This window comes from Mustela lutreola, chromosome 11 (assembly GCF_030435805.1).
Source record: "Mustela lutreola isolate mMusLut2 chromosome 11, mMusLut2.pri, whole genome shotgun sequence".
Lineage (NCBI taxonomy): Eukaryota > Metazoa > Chordata > Mammalia > Carnivora > Mustelidae > Mustela > Mustela lutreola.
Window position 1 is genome coordinate 13,008,314 of NC_081300.1, and position 13,072 is coordinate 13,021,385.

General features: G+C 34.8%; 1 protein-coding gene across 3 annotated transcripts in view; it reads left to right on the plus strand.

Annotated features, from left to right (window-relative positions):
• The window catches only part of VPS4B (vacuolar protein sorting 4 homolog B), a 33,225-nt gene that overhangs the window by 18,031 nt on the left and 2,122 nt on the right, over nucleotides 1–13,072 (plus strand). The window contains exons 5-11 of one of the 3 annotated variants that reach the window (XR_009346109.1): nucleotides 457–576; nucleotides 3,265–3,421; nucleotides 3,823–3,971; nucleotides 4,676–4,757; nucleotides 6,072–6,291; nucleotides 8,969–9,109; nucleotides 10,911–11,062. Coding sequence is in view for 2 of the 3 variants with exons in the window: in XM_059140584.1 (XP_058996567.1) it covers nucleotides 457–576; nucleotides 3,265–3,421; nucleotides 3,823–3,971; nucleotides 4,676–4,757; nucleotides 6,072–6,291; nucleotides 8,969–9,109; nucleotides 10,911–11,012 (971 nt within the window). In the remaining variant the exon portion in view is untranslated. Of the gene's footprint in view, nucleotides 1–456; nucleotides 577–3,264; nucleotides 3,422–3,822; nucleotides 3,972–4,675; nucleotides 4,758–6,071; nucleotides 6,292–8,968; nucleotides 9,110–10,910; nucleotides 12,392–13,072 lie in introns of those variants that run through there. The other 2 variants (XM_059140584.1, XM_059140583.1) reach the window with 2 other exon arrangements.

Sequence of the window (13,072 nt, forward strand, 5' to 3'; positions counted from 1 at the left end):
ATTTTTGTTAAAAAAGAAGTAGTAGTAGGTCAGCCCCCATTGAATAGTTACTTTCGGTATTTCAGAATCAGTGCTTTCACACATTGTAACCACTTGGTGTGATGTTTGGTGCTTTTCCAAACACTCTAATATTCATTAGGGCATTTGATCCCTCCACTAACCTGTCTTAAGTAGTTTGGGCAGACAGTATTCTTTCCATTTCATAGTGAGGAAGCAGAAATACAAGAGTTAAGTGACCTGCCCTAAGTTAGCCCATCACCCAGCCCCGCTTTCTGACAACTGCTCACTCACCCCCAACGACTGCTTCCTAATCACATGATTTCAAGAAGGTTTTTAATAGATAAAACTTTTTCAGACATTTTTGTACTATATTTCTTGAATGTCATTATTTTATGTTGTCTTCTACATGTGATGGAATAGTCTTCTTAATTTAAAGATGACATACTTGTCTTGTAGGTGCCATTGTTATAGAGCGACCAAATGTGAAATGGAGTGATGTTGCTGGTCTCGAAGGAGCCAAAGAGGCACTTAAAGAGGCTGTGATACTGCCTATTAAATTCCCTCATCTTTTTACAGGTGAGATGACTTAAATGGGTTTGTTGATAATTGTCTCAAAAATACATTGATGGCTGAGGTAGTAGAGCATAGTGAATTTTTGTCTCATGTTAAGTTAGCACCTTAAATAAAGTAGTGATACACCTCTACACCAAGGTACTTATTTCATACACATATTTCAAAAAACCCCAATGTCAGCCAGTACAGCAAAGGGTGACTCACCGAAATGCAGCGGAATGCTTTGCTCGCATTCAAATAAAGGGTACATGTCTATTAAGAAATTTAGATCTGTGTTATAATTGACATGAAAGATGTCCACATATATATAAAAATGAAAACACAAGCTATAAATACGTATAGTATGATTCTACATTTGTTAAATAGATGTGTGCACTGAGAAGTAAATGTCAACAAATTAACATAAAAATCCTAGTGTTGTGCCTAAGAGATAAGATGATGGGTGATTTTTACTTTCTCCTTGAACTTTCATCTGAAGTTTTTACAGTGGCCATGTTCTAGTCATATAAGAGTTTTTCCCATTTCTTAAAAAGTGGAGCAAGAAATATTTAACATTTTTGGATGAAGTGCCCATCCTCCAGGGACAGCTCATTCTCACTGTGAGGACAATATTGCTAACCCAACTGTCTGGGTATAGTTGAGGTTACAGCTCCAGCAGCACGTGATGTCTGGACTGAACCATTCCTTCATGTTATCCTTTTTGTGACTGATAGGCTGCTGATGTGGCTGTACCCACCGCGTAACTGAAACAGGGTGTCCCTTTCAGAAACAAGCTGGTTTATGTAGAGAGCAAATCTGTGGTGTTGGCCTCAAACTGAACAGGTCCAGGAAGTGATGTCGTATAGGGGAGTGACAAGCAAAGACCCTCTGGGCCCCTGGGTGTTCACCAAGCAAGGTATGACTTAAAACCTAACTTCAGAAATACGAAATTAACAGTGTAAAAATTGACATCATGATCCTGTAAAGGCACAAAAGTATGGGTGAGCTCATTTTATATTAGTTAGGCCAGTGTTTTCCAAAAACAAGTCATTTATGTGTCTTGTGATTATTTCCATATATGTGTACCATTATTTTTTTAATATTTTTCTTTAAATCACTTTTAAAGCAAATTTTTATTAAAGTGTAGCAAAAATATACAGAGACCAGTAAGAAGCTTAAAGTGTTCAGCTTCATAAATTATCAGAAAATAAGTACATCTCTGTAATCATCATCATGCAGATAAGAAATGATACCAGTAACCCACAAGTCCCTCTGTCAGATCTTTCCTTGCAAAGGTGTTCACACTCTTGACTCCTAACACTGTAGATCGTTTTCCCTATATTTGAACTTATAAATCATGTTTCTTATTTTTCCATAGTAACTTATTTTAAAAGATTGCTTTGCATCTACTTTAAAGAGAAAAATTTGTATTTTTCTATATTAAAAATTACTTAAATAAAAAGTATTTGTATTCTACCTGAAAAGCACTTCCTATGCTACCGGTCGTATACAGCGCATTTAAGGGAACATGACTTACAGTGCATACATTTTAAATAGGAAGATAGAGTTAAAGGCAAAGTTGAGGCTTTCATAAAAGTAAATAAAACAGTATTTAGTTTTGCCATTAGTATTCTACATGTTCTTATATAGATACCATGTACCCATCCACGGTTTGAACCTAGAAATTTTTTAAATGTATATTTGATATTTTTTTGTCAAATAAAACTCAGCCTGTTTTATTTTAGGCAGCATTAGGACTTTTTATTAGGAAAATGGAAATGAAGAGTTGATTTGTTCACTTGTTATATTTTGGCAAAACTAGGATTTCAGGGGGTCTCCTCCTCATTACCCAACCACCTGAATAAGGATATACTCTCCGTAATAGTAAACTGTGCTTCCTTGTGGAATCAGGAATTGGATAGAGCTTTGCGAGGGATCAGCCAGACTGTGTTAATTTCATTCCTCCAAAATATTTAAAGGAATATTTAATATTCTTAATATTAAAGAATCATAAATATTTATAAGAAATAGAAATATGTAAAAGAAAACGCTTCCAGCTGCCCTTACCCTGTGGATCGTAGTTTATCCTCCAATATTCTGATAATTGAATATTGCACACCACAGACAATCAGGGCATGCCTTTTTTTTTTTTTTTTTTTTTAAGATTTATTTATTTGACAGAGAGAGAGATCACAAGTAGGCAGAGAGAGGGGGGGGAAGCAGGCTCTCCCCTGAGCAGAGAGCCCGACTCAGGGCTCAATCCCAGGACCCTGAGATCATGACCTGAGCCAAAGGCAGAGGCTTAACCCACTGAGCCACCCAGGTGCCCCCAGGGCGTGCCTTTTAACTGAACAGTTCTGTCCTTACTAGACTGTAAGCCCATGAAAGGCAGAGATTTTTCATGTTCATAGCTCTTGGTCTCTACATTGCGGTTTCAGTACATACTGGTTGAACGAATGAGTGAAGTAAATAAGCTTCCTTTTAGAAGGATTATATCTGTAAACACATTTGACAAAGTATTCGCTAGAAAAAACAAAATAAGATACTTTTAAGATATACTTACCTTAGTTTGATTTATTTAAAAAAATTTTTTTTATTCTGATAGCTGTAGAGCAAAAACCTCTTCACAGTACTTCAGTATGGTTGATATCTCCAGTAACAGAAATTAACAGTCTTGAGATTCTCATGTTATTTTTCTAATGCAAATTTTAGGCAAGAGAACACCTTGGAGGGGAATTCTGTTATTTGGGCCACCTGGAACAGGAAAGTCCTATTTAGCCAAAGCTGTAGCAACAGAAGCAAACAACTCAACATTTTTTTCAATATCTTCCTCTGACCTTGTCTCTAAGTGGCTAGGTGAAAGTGAAAAGTAAGTAGTACGTTGATTTTTTATTTTTATTATTATTATTATTTAGTTTCTCTTTGCCTGGTAATCATTATATCAGTTTGTAAAATAATAGGCTTCTTACACCATTCATAGATATTCAGAGAAGTGACATAGTATAAGTATTCATTTCTCTGTCAAATCAGTCTGTTTGAAATTCATTTCATAGGGAAAAGATAACATATGCACAGTTACATATATTGTGGTTTAGTAAATCATAAACTGAATTATCCAACTGAAACATTCTTATTTTCTGGACCAAAACACGATTGGACTTTAGAGTTCATATAATATTATATATATATATTCTGTTTCAGTTTTTTTTCATTAAGTCATGTGTCATTTACCATTTTTTTAAGAAACTGAGAACTCTTACTTATTTTTAGGCTAGTTAAGAACTTATTCCAACTTGCTAGAGAGAACAAACCTTCCATTATCTTCATTGATGAAATTGATTCCCTGTGCGGCTCAAGAAGTGAAAATGAAAGCGAAGCCGCCCGTAGAATTAAGACGGAGTTCCTAGTTCAAATGCAAGGTAGGGATACTGACTTCTTTTTAGTTTCTATTTATTGTATAACTGCTATGATCATAATAATCAAAAAACTTCAAGATGAATTTCTCCATTTTAGCAGACTGTTTTCATTGTGCCGTGTTTCATTCTGATTGTCCTGCACATGCACACAGTATGCGCCCCCTTGCAATCATCTGTAGGATCTGGACTCAGGCAAAAACTGTAAGAAGATTCGCATATTCACTTCTAACCTACCAGGAACAGTATCAGCAAAAGGAATGTGTAGACTTCAAATGAAATCTTTTGAGAAGAATATGAATAGTATTTGTCCACAGTCTAGCAGATTTGATTCTTGGCAGTATTTGCTTCATATTTGAATAATGTGACATTTGATTAAATACATTTTTTTTCAGAGACTCTTAGGATGAGGCACTTTAACATTAAACACCACATTCTTTTTTTTTTTTTTTAAGATGTTATTTATTTGTCACAGAGAGAGGGAATGCAAATGGGGGAAGTGGGAGAGGAAGAAGCAGGCTTCCCAATGAGAAGGGAACCCAATGCGGGGCTCGATCCCAGTACCCTGGGATCACGACCTGAGCCGAAGGCAGATGCTTAAAGACTAAGCTACCCAGGTGCCCCAAAACACCACATTCTTAACACATAGACGAGGTTGAAAAGAACATTAAAGTGACAAATTCCTTAAAATATTACGTATTTTGATGCAGGCGTTGGTGTAGACAATGATGGAATTTTGGTTCTGGGAGCTACAAATATACCGTGGGTTCTGGATTCTGCCATTAGAAGAAGGTATGATGATACAGTGAAGATCTTATTTCTCACTGCAGGTGTAACAAATCAGTAACAGTTCCCTTTTTGTCCAGTGAAGAGGCATTCTGGCAGGTTTTCAGAAAAAAAATTTTTTTTTTCCAGAATTTTTTTTGATGTACCATAACCCTGTTGCCCCTCTGCGCTGGGGGAAGAGAGGCAGGCATTTGTTTGCTTGCTTGCTATATTAATGATAATAGATTTTCATATATGGAATCTTTCACATTGGAAAATATATTACCTAATTCTAATAAGCTTAGTATAAGGCACTGATGCTTCAGAAATGTACAAATGTAGCTTGATATTTCAATGGAAGACTTTCATATAAAATTTTAGCAAAATGACAGTCATATAATTTAAAGCCAGGATATACTTTTGTTAAAAAATTTATGTCTGATTTTTAAATTACATATTGAACTTGATCTAAAGGAAAGGCATATAGACTTGTTACTTTTCATGCACACCATTCCCTGTTTCATTCATTGAATTTTGCGTGGTAAAAATTAGCACCAGTTCTTGCCACTTTTGTGCCACTCACTTGATAGTTTGCAGGGTTACCATCCAGTATTAAGAAAGGAAATCTGCTGGTTATTTTTGAAAAATGGACTAATTCTAAACCCATCTCTAAAATAATGGAAATTTAAAATTCTCAAGGCCTTAAAGAGTTACATGAAGAATGAGATTTTCACATCTAAATTTTCCCTTGTTGCTTCCTCCCTTTCCAAATGCTGAAATTCTGAGAAGGCAAGCAAAGTTACTGTTAATAAAAATGTTAATTAAAAAGTGTATTTATTTTATTCTGAATTACCCTCTATAATAAAGTAGACATTTGTGTAGACATATGTTTATTAGATAAGATTTTTGAGTAGCTTTACCATTTTGAATTTAGGGAATTATTTTGTCTTCTCTTACTTCACATGATTAACCATATTAATCCCGGGGTCAGCAGTTCAGAATATGATTCTATGAGAAGCTAATCTTGTGGGACATACCTAGACATGAATACTGTGGCCAAAATAACCCACAAATCATGTGAGAAAGATTAAACCACTCCAGACTGGTTCTCTGGCTATTTTGGATTTACTTGTTAGTTGCTAATGTGTTCTGGATATTTTCCCATTATTTAACTAAATATATACATGTTTAACTCTGACACATATGGGCCCATTTAACTTATTCAGCTTAGCTTTGTATAAATGAGAATATCTGAGCATCTTGTTTCTTCTTGAGAAATCTGAATTTTCCATTGAAATTAAATATATGTGGTAATATTCTTTACATTTCTTTCATCTTAAGATTTGAGAAACGAATTTATATTCCTTTGCCTGAGGCCCACGCCCGAGCAGCGATGTTTAAACTGCACCTGGGGACCACTCAGAACAGTCTCACAGAAACAGACTTCCGGGAACTCGGGAAGAAAACGGATGGTTATTCGGGGGCGGACATAAGTATCATTGTGCGCGATGCACTTATGCAGCCTGTTCGAAAAGTGCAGTCAGCCACTCATTTTAAAAAGGTAAGGAGCTTTTAGGGGATGCCTGGGTGACTCAGTTGGTTAAGCAGCTGCCTTTAGCTCGGGTCATGATCCCAGCATCCTGGGATCGAGTCCCACATCGGGCTCCTTGCTCAGCAGGGAGCCTGCTTCTCCCTTGCCTCTCTGCCACTCTGTCTGCCTGTGCGCGCTCTCTCTGACAAAAAGATAAGGAGCTTTGCTCCATCCTTTCAGATATTTTTAAAGTCAAGTTTGGAGACCATCATTAATTTGTCTTCAAAGAATTTTGGGAAGATTTCTGTTTTATATAATAAATAGTGGGTGTATAGAATAAATATTCCATTTCATTGAAAATAGGTTCTCCCACAAAGTTTATTAATAGCTATTATTAATAGTTTTAATGTATTTTAAAAGTTTTTATGCAGTGATTTTTTTGAAGTACTTACTAAAATTTTGATAGAAGTATAGAAACTTTAAATATATAGTGACCATTGGTACAACTAGAATATCCTTGAGCAGAATCTGGTGCAGTTATACCTCATTAACAAAGCAAAAATACTAATAGCTAATATTTAAATATTCACTGTGTTCTAGTCTTAACTCACTATTTCATTCGGTACTCACAAAAACTCTACAAGAGGTGCTTCTGGTCACCTGTTGATCATTAATCTGAGACTTAGATGTTAACATGATTAAACTAGGACTTGGCTGCTAACATGGTTTGCCCAGGTATAACCAGATAGGCGCAGACCTGTGATATTTTCCCTACGTCATGTGTACTTCAGAATCTGAAGCCTCACTTCCCACGCACTGTTTCGTCTGCATGAATGAGTTGCATACACAGTATTTTGTAAAAAGACTGTGGTCTTGGCATATACAAGATATTTAAGTACTAGTGAAGTAGGTAATTTGGACCAGCTCTGTTGCTCAGAACAGCAGTATCCAGTATTACTTCTGAAGATCGACGTGAAAATCCTAAAAAAAAGATTAGCAAACTTAATCCAGCAGTATATGAGAAGACTAATATATTATGACCAAGTTACATACAATAAAATAAGTATTTTTAAAAATTGTGAGCTTGAATTAAAACCTGAATTTGAACCCCAACTCCACAGTATACTTGTTATATCTCTTTAAGCAAATTATATTACCCATTTAAGTCTCATTTTTATCATTACTACAGTAGACAGTAGCACTGCCTCAAAGTACAATTGAGAGAAGAAATGAAGTAGTTCTCATAAAATACTTGAGTAGCCTGGGGAAATAGCCTTTTCCTTCTGCAGCCACTTGGTTACTGGAAATACAGGAGGCTCAGGGTCTTGTTTATGTCCCAGCTGTTGTGTTTTTGGTTTTTTGTTTTTTGGGGTTTTTTTTTTTTTTTTCATTCTCTTTGCATTTAAAAACTATGGATTCTTAGGAACTCAGTCCTTTCCTACCCAGAACTTTACATTCAGTTCTCCATATGACTGCCAGGGACAGCTGTGACCCTGAAGCCAGGTCCTTCTTAGGAGGATAAAAGTGAAGCAGCCACAGCAATGTTAGCATCACCAGCCAGTAGATCTCCCAGTGGCTCCATCCTTCACTCCCCATTCTTAAGGCTGATAGCAAAAACCAGAGTGCCTGTTCATTTATTTATAAAATGTCTGAAGTATTACTCGGAGCCTAGAGACAAGTCAGAAAGTACTACAATCAAAACCAAAAATTTCCACAGCTGAAATTTTTGTGGAGAAAGACAGACAATAAAATACATGTAATTTAAGTAAAGCCAAAATGTTTATATTTCTGTACCTGCCCTAATCCTGATGTAATATTTAAGATTAATCATTGTGAAATAAATATTAAATGTGAAAGCAACCCCCAATTTTAGTATAGATTTGTTGCCATCTAAAAAATACTTGCAAGTGACTCTGAGTCACAAAGGTTCTGTTTTTGGGTGTTATTAAGATTTCATTTTGGGGCGCCTGGGTGGCTCAGTTGGTTAAGCAGCTGCCTTCAGCTCAGGTCATGATCCCGGCGTCATGGGATCGAGTCCCGCATCGGGCTCCTTGCTCCGCGGGGAGCCTGCTTCTCCCTCTGACTCTGCCTTCCACTCTATCTGCCTGTGCTCACTCTCGTTCGCTCTCTCTCTGACAAAAAAATTAAAAAAAAAAAAAAAATTAAGATTTCATTTTAAATCAGTTATGAATCACAAAATAGCACTGAAATTACACTTAGTATTTAATTTTGTACTTTCAAGAAGGAATTTTTGTTGAGAAAGAAATATTCAGTGATTTCACACTAATCTTTCAAGTATCACAGAACTTTACGAGTTTTGGAAAACAGAGAAAAATTAAGAGAATTATTGAGGAAACCTTTTATGGACTCTAAGACCATTTAATAAGCATGAGAGGAGAAGAGAACTCTTAACCACAGATGTTTCTTTTCTTTTTTTTAATTTTAACTCTTTTTATCCTTTGATCATGTAAGTAATTTATTGGAGGAAATTTCAAAATAGAGGAAAGCATCAAGAAAAAAACTAAAACCAAACAAAATCTATCCCATCACCCAAAGAAAACTACATTTGTTGTATATTCATCTATTTATTTTTAGAATTAGACATTTTAACAAATACAGAATAGTACATTTTCAGATTTCTTGATAATGGCCTAAATCTTAACATAGTTAATTTGTTCAAATAATTATTTCAGACTATTTATTACAGGTGCGCGGACCTTCACGAGCTGATCCCAACAAGATAGTAGATGATCTGCTAACACCCTGTTCTCCTGGTGACCCTGGTGCCATTGAAATGACATGGATGGATGTCCCTGGGGATAAACTTTTGGAGCCAGTTGTTTGCATGGTTTGACATCTTAAAAAATTTATAGTTTGTCATTTGTGAGACTAAGATAAACATTTTCAGTTATGTAGGATTAGCTAGAGAATGTCAGTATGATCAAGTATGTTTATGAAATACTGACTACTCAAAAGTTGTAAAGATTAATTGAACTAAAAATTTAAAAAATAATTATCTTTAAAATATTTTTGTGGACGTCAAGAAAAATCAAATTTCTAGTGAAAAAGATATTATTCAAAAACACAGGTTTTGTAAGCTTACTGACGGTCTTATAGCTGAGATACTATCACCAGAATACTTATCTATATGGCATAAATTATTGTCAGGACTTAACTAAAAAGCAGAATTGGTGAAATTTCTTTTCTGAATCTAAGATTTTTTAAAATATCCAGAAACCTTCATGCATTTATCATAGTAATCATAATGGTGTTTTTCGGTTTTACTTCCGCAAACTTTGTAGGAAGTTTTAATGTGCTTGAGGGGTAAAAATAGTCCTGAAACCCAGTTTTTATGATAAAAAAAATTACATTTCTATAGTTTATACTGGAGGGATTTATAATTCTTAAGACTCATTTTGTAAGGTATAGGAAGCTTACTGTGAAAAGCAACATTTATTATTTTTATGTTTTCTTATTGTTGAATGCTCAGTTTTTTAAATCTTCTGCTTCACTTACAGATTTTTAAAGAGCTTTATGTCTGAATTAACAGTAACTTCCAGAGAAGAAACTTACTTACATGATATGTACACATAGCTCTATAGACATACATGTATCTCTGTACATAGTATGTGTATAAATATTTTTATGTGTTAATGATGCTTCCCTGAAAGTTATTTAGAAACCCTTTTTTGTTTCAGTCCTTGCACTGTTGTTGTTTTTTTTAAGGTTTATTTGTTTATTTTAAAGAGAATACATGCAAGTGAGTAGGGGGGCGAGGTGTTGAGGGGGTGAGAGAAAGAATCTCAACCAGACTCCCTGTTGAGTGTGGAACCCATAATGGGGATCCCTGAGGTCATAACTTGAGCCGAAATCAGGAGTCGGTGCTCAGCTGACTGGGTCACCCAGGTGCTCCACTATGTTACTTTTTAAAGATTTTGTTCTTTTACCATTTTTCATACTGTTTTGTAAGAGACATGGTCTGGAAGTTACTCTTTTAATGAATCCCTGATATTAGCATATTTTCTTCCCATTTTGATCATAATTTTAATTAATAAAAAATTCTAGGGGCGCCTGGGTGTTTCGGTCGATTAAGCATCTGTCTTTGGCTCAGGTCGTGATCTCGGGCTCCCTGCCACTCCCTCTGCTCTCCCTCCCACTGGTTCTCTCTCTCTCTCTCAGATAAATAAAATATATATTTTTTAAAATCTGATTAGGTGGTTTTAATTAAATGGTGTTATGTTTCACATAAGTGTAAGTGAATAACTTCTGTAAGTGAAAGACTATTCCTTTTGAACTGCACTTGGTGAACTCTCTTATTTTAAGAAAAAACAGATAAGATGGGAAAAGAGATCAGGGACATATTTTGGAGGGCCTTGATCCTCGGGCTAAAAGGATTATACTTCTGATCGAAATGGAGAGCCATCGAAAGTTGTGGTCAGGACAGGCAAGCGGTTTCAAGTTGCTGTGCAAAGGAAGAACAGGATCAGAGATGTCCTCTAGAAGGAATAAGAGCATTTTATTGTTAGTTACTTATGGCATACTGCAAATACTTAGATATAACCTCAGGTGGAAAGTTAGTTAATAATAGTGCAATGATGTTTATTTGATTTGATCATTACTAATACTACTCTTTTCTTTTTCCCTGACAGTCGGATATGTTACGGTCACTGTCTAACACGAAACCCACCGTCAATGAACATGACTTGTTGAAGTTAAAGAAGTTTACAGAAGATTTTGGCCAAGAAGGCTAACCCAAAGACAACGAAGAAGACATTTACCATGTGTGTTCTTTCTTTCATAGGTACTTTTGCCTTTCTTGGATGGCATTCAGATTATTTCCAGTAAACTCTTTTCCCACAGGGAAATACAGATCTCACTCCAGAGTTCCTTTAATTTTATCCATATTTTTGTTCCATTACCAGTTAAATGCTCCTGTTAACAAAAATTATAAAATAATGGATAATAAGGAAATGAGTGATAAATGAATGGCAAAAAATAGGAATTACCCAGAAGAGGATTAACATTGATTGAGATACCAGTATTTAGAATTGGTGGTATTTGCAAGAGCATTTCTCTTTTTTTATATTCTTTTTCTTTTTTTCTTTTTAACCAAAAATGAAACAGGCCTTATTTTATATATTTTGAAAAATAATTCTTAATTCTCATCAATGCAAAATTTATTTACTTTATTAAAAATTTTTAAATGATAGAATCTTAATTCTCAGGGATGTGCGGTAAAACAGCAAAGAGCACTGTGATTGGGCTTGAAAGCTTCTGAATTGTGTTCTAGCCGAGTCTCATTGAGTTTTGATAGGCTAACATTTTTCTTTGTGTCGATTTCAATAATTTCTTTAAAAGCAACAAGCTTCTATAGTTAAATAATACCTTTCACTGTGCAGTCTCAAAAGAAGGACTTTCTAAATTGGCGTTGTCTTCATCTTGAAGAAGAAAATTGTCTATTTCGGTATCTTTTTATAGCACGATTGACCAAAACAGATGGCAAATAAAAACATACTTTTTAAATAATTCTGTCATGATACTATAATGGGAACCTTTGCTAAAGGAATGGCCTCCCTTTGAATTATGGGAAATTTCTTGTGGGTGTGTGTGTACATATATATATATAGATAGATAGATAGATAGAATTTTTTTTTTTTTAAAATATAGGCTACCAAGGGTCTTGTCTTTTACCTTTTAAGTCCAGGGAAGTTTGTCTTTGCCACACATATGTTATCAAATGTAATGCTCTTGAAGCTTTAGAAATGAGCTAATGTCTCATTAAATAATAAAAAACAAACATGATATGTTATTTTAATATCTCCAAATAAATCTGAAGGTGTATGTTACACACTTTAGCGCAAACACTAAGTTGTGCCTTGTGCATTTGCATTGGCTCTGTATGCAAAAGTATTCAGTTAGCTGGAATGAGGTAGATTCCTTAATGACTATAAAGTTCTACCTTGCAAATACTATAGAATAACTTGCATTTTAAAGTATATTTGCACATTTTACATATAAAGCTGTATGGTTGCCTTTGAGTTTTCTGTACAGATTGTTTTTGTTGATACTAAATGGAAATCATAGGCCTGAAATCCGCTGTTCTTACGTGAAGTAAATTGATATAACCTACTGTTGGCTATTTTCTGTGTATGCTTCTTTATTTTGGGATCTTCTGTATAAGAGAAATTATTATCTAAATTGATTAGATACCAAGAAGTCATTAGAAATTATTGAGAATGCGTACTTGAAAATTCTATTCGTCAACAGCTTTTATGTGAGGGCTGGGAGTTGTCAGACTAACAGCTCTTTGTGGCTGCCTTATAAAATAATTTATATTCTTTATCAACCTCAGAATTATATAGTATTGCTATTAATGATATCATTAGGAGAATTCACATAATTATAATAGTTGAAATTCAGAATTTTTTGTAAATCCAGAATTTTTTTTTGAGGAGGTATTTTACTTTGTTTGACAAAATACATGACCCGGTGGTAAGTAAGTACAGCATTGATGCTAAGTGGATACTTTATCACATTGAATTCTTCTGCGTGCTTCAAGAACTGTATTTCAGTATCCATATCACTTCCAGCCATAGCTCCGTTTTCTGTATTACATCTTAATACGTTTTTTACATTTCTGGTTCTAAACTTATTTCTGGAATCAAATAATTCTAGACTTATTCTAAAGTGATAGCACATACACCATACCTCATGAGTTCTTTATGGACAGATAAGTGCTTACAATGTTCAGGCTCTGTCTGAACTTGAACAATTACGAAACTGGGGTAGATGGTTTCTGAGGCTTCTTGAC